The 3,901-nt window shown below is 58.8% G+C and overlaps 1 protein-coding gene across 1 annotated transcript; it reads right to left on the bottom strand.

The window, feature by feature from the left end:
* Positions 1-1,688: 1,688 nt before the first annotated feature.
* On the bottom strand, positions 1,689-2,582 carry LOC104411949 (t-SNARE domain-containing protein 1-like). The gene has a single exon (XM_010022511.1). The coding sequence runs from the start codon at positions 2,499-2,501 to the stop codon at positions 1,896-1,898; it is 606 nt and encodes a 201-aa protein (XP_010020813.1). The 5' UTR covers positions 2,502-2,582; the 3' UTR covers positions 1,689-1,895.
* Positions 2,583-3,901: the final 1,319 nt, after the last annotated feature.

Here is a 3,901-nt window from a genome sequence, read left to right as displayed (position 1 = left end):
CCACACAGGCTGGGCAGGCACAGCGAAGCGTCTCTGATCGGCGTGTCCCCCACTATGCCACCCCCAGTGCCATGCCAAGGGCTGCATCCAGCCCCACCAGCAGCACTCTGCCGCACCAGGACCCAGCTCTTGGTGAAAACCACCACCACAACCTTTTACCTCCCATCCAGACAGACCCTGTGCCCTCCCTCCACTGCAGCAGCCCGTCTCCACTGCAGCCTTACCCGAACTGCTCTGTCCCTCCCCTCGGCTGTACTCGCAGATGACAGAGGGGTCGGGGCTCTGCACCGGCAGCCGGGGCACAGCAGAGCCCTCCATGTCCGGCAGGGATGAGGGCTGCCCGTTGGTGTCGATGTAGATGCTGGGGTGGCTGATGCCAGGCTGCAGGTGCATGAAGGACTGTTTGGTCGCGCCGGGGAAGAACAGATCTATGGGACAGAGAGAACCCAGTCTCAACCACTGCGCCGACGGCACTGCCAGTTCACGTGCCCTCACAGAAAGGCGGATGGGGCTCCCCAGGAGAAGGGTCTCACGGGAATCTGCAGGGGAATGATGCTGCATGGGGGACACAGTCGCACCGAGGCACAGACACTAGTCCTGCAAGGCCAGCCCACCCCATCGCTCTACCTCACCTCTCCCAAGACTGTCCTAAACTCACCCAGACCTGAGGGTGTTGGCATCCCCTAATGTCCTGCAGGACTTCTGCCTCCAGCCCAGAGCCCTTCTGCTCTGCAGCGAGACAGGCATCTGGTTCAGACACAGCCTGAGCCTGAACCGAGCGGAACCAGACCTATGCTGCTCCCTCTGCCCGCACTGAAACCTGTTGGGCCAAGCTGAAACCAAAGAGCAGAGAAAGAAGCAGGGGGGTGAGACACTGGAACAAGTTGCCCCAAGAAGTTGTGGCTGCCCCCTCCCTGGCAGTGTTCCAGGCCAGGGTGGGGACCTGCTGTAGTGGAAGGTGTCCCTGCCCGGGGCAGGGGTTGGAGCTGGAGGAGCTTTAAGGGCTCTTCCAACCCAAACCACTCTCTGATTCTATGATTCTATGACAGCTAATCCTGGTGTCCTCTGGGGACCCAAACAAGTTAGACACATCCCCTCTGTGGAAATGAAAGGACAGGGGTGGGGTTTGCCTCCTGGCTAGTAACGAAGCCCAGCTGGGGTGTAACCATGGGCTCAGCTCAGCACTACTGCAAGACCAATGTTGGATCTTGCACTAATATCTTCCCCCAGAGTATGTCTCCGTCATTTAAGCTAAACAGGTGTTAACCAAGAGCAGGACCAGCAAGAAAGCTCTGTGCTAGGCTGAGACAGAGGTTTGCTCTACCAGTGACAAAGGGGTCAAGGGCACAGCCCCACCAAGAAGGCACAGCCCCCCCAGGGACCCACCACTCCTCCCCGCCATGCATGGCACCTGGGTGCGAGATGCTGTGGGAGGACAGTGGCACTTTGCACTGAAGCAGATGCTCCCTCTCCCTCTGACCTCAGCTACCGATGGGGGACACCGACCCTGACAGGAACAGGGGAAATAAAATCCCATCCCATCTTTTACCAGCTGCCTTAAGACGGTGCCCAGCAAGGCCAGGCACTGTATCCAAATCAAAGAAAGAAAAAAAGACAACCAAAAAAGACCCACTCCCACAAAGTCTGAGGTGTTCCTGTTGATCCCAGGTTATTTCCAGAGTGGATTTTGAATTCCAACACACACAGTTTCCAGCCCTGGCAGTCTGCTGCTCAGATATGACAGCCCTGCAGATGCTATGATTGCAACACAAACCACATATGAGAGCAAAACCCAAAAGACTCCTTCCACAGAAGGAGAACAGAAAGCAAATACTCGGCAGACCCCAGAGCTCAGGAGGACTGTGCCCTGGTGACATTACTGGGCCAGATATCACTCAGAGGGACGCAGCACAGAATTCTGCTACTCCAACTCTCCTCTCCCCAGAGAACCACCATGACTGACCTGGGTCCAAGATGATTTCGGGCTCTGAGTCGTGGCTGGCCTGCAAGAAGGTGGAAGCCACCATCTTCTCCAGGGGCGTGAGGCGCGGCTTGTGGAGCGGCCCACCAGCACGGTTCATGGGCAGGTGCTTCTTAGAGGTGATCTTCTTCTTGACGTCCAGCCGCAGGTCGCGCCACTTGTGCTTGAGGTCGTCAATGGAGCGCTCGGTGTAGCCCAGGAAGTTGACGCGGCTTTGGATTTGGGTCCAGAGCTGCTTCCGCCGCACCGGGTGAGCCCGCAGGGCTTCAGACCCATACAGGGCGCTGAAATGCCGGACCACATTCCAGACCAGCGTCTCAGTCTCGTCATTGGAGAAGTTGGCCTTCCTCTTCCGGCCAGACGCTGGCATCGCCTGCGAGGCTGCGGCAGAGGTGGAAGGGGCACAATTGAACCTCGGTCCCCACTCCTCTCTGTCAGCTCCTGGGGGGAACATGGGGCTGCGGGAGCCCGAGGGAGCCGCGGAGGAGGGAGCCGAAGCAAGAGCCCCCGAGGCATCCATGGCAGGGGAGGCTTGGGCCGGGGAGGATCTAAAGAGCCGCTTCGACACACCACGCGGCAGGGGGGCACCTCATCCCCTCGCCCCAGCTCGAGAGCACCTGGGAGGGGAGAAAAGGAAAGGGCAGCGGTGGATGGTGGCAGTGCGGGGTGATGGTGAGGGCCCCCAGCCCTCTCCAACCAGAGGCACCTGGGGGCCCCCAGCCAGCTACCACGGGGGCTGCAGAGAGGGTCGTGGTCACGGCACGGGTGATGGCAAGCACCTCAGCCACAGCATATGCTTGGGGCCACGGCAGGTGGCTCAGGGCCACAGAGAGGGTGCTGAGGAGCACCTCAGGGCCAGGCTGAGGGTGATGGGGAGTGCCTCAAGGCCACAGTGAGGGACATGTGGCCATGTTGACAGTGATGGAGAGCGCCTCTGGTTGCACGGTGAGTGCCTCCAGGACATGGCGAGCACCCCAGGGCTACGGCAACAACTTCAGGGCGATGGCTATCGCCTCTGGGCTACAGTAAGTCTTGGCTGTGGTCAGCACCTCAGGTCCACAGCAAGCACCTCAGCACCATGGCAAGGGCTATAGCTATGGTGAAAGCACCAGGGCAGCAGCATGAGACCCCAGGGCAATGGTGAAAACTTTGGCCATCATGAGCACTTCGTGTTCCCAGCAAAGGTCATGGCACAGACCTTGGCCATAGGACAGGTCTATGGGCCATGGCAAAGGCTTTGGCCACGCTGAGCATCTCAAGGCCATGAGGAAGACCTTGGCCATGATGCAGGCCTTGGCAAGGGTCTTAGCCACAGTGAGAACCCCAAGACCGCATTGAACACCTCAGGTTCCTGGTGAAGACCTTGGTGTCATGGTGAAGTTATTGGTCATGGTGAGCACCTCAAGGCCATGGCAAAGACATTACAGAAGGCCTTGGTCATGGTGAACACCTCAAGCTTCCATTGAGGCTCTTGGTGCCATGGCAAAAAACAAGTGTTTCAAGGCCATGGTGAAACCCTGGACCATGGCAAACAGCTCAAGCTCTCACAAGGACTTTGGGACCATAGCAAAGACCAAGGCCACAGCAAGTGCTTCAAGGCCATGGCAAAGACGTTGGCCATGGTGAACACCTCAATCTCCAAGAGCTTCAAGATGCTGGCAAAGACTGTGGTGGCCACAGTGCAGGTCTTGGGACCACAGCAAAGCCCCTAGCCATGGTGACCACCTGGACACCATGTCACAAAGCTCCTGACTATGGCTCACCACAGCCCTGGCCCCGCTGCTCCCCTCAGCCCCCAGCACCATGGCAGACTCTTCAACCACCCTCAGCATCTCCGGGCCCAACGGACACTCCTTCATCAGCCACCTCGAGGCCGTGGCCGAACACCTCAGACCTCCAACCACCCTCCCGTCAGAGCAG

Source organism: Nestor notabilis, unplaced genomic scaffold, assembly GCF_000696875.1.
Source record: "Nestor notabilis isolate BGI_N333 unplaced genomic scaffold, ASM69687v1 scaffold31270, whole genome shotgun sequence".
NCBI classification, from domain to species: Eukaryota; Metazoa; Chordata; class Aves; order Psittaciformes; family Psittacidae; genus Nestor; species Nestor notabilis.
The sequence above is the reverse complement of the archived record's forward strand: the minus strand, read 5'-3'. Positions and strand labels throughout refer to the sequence as shown.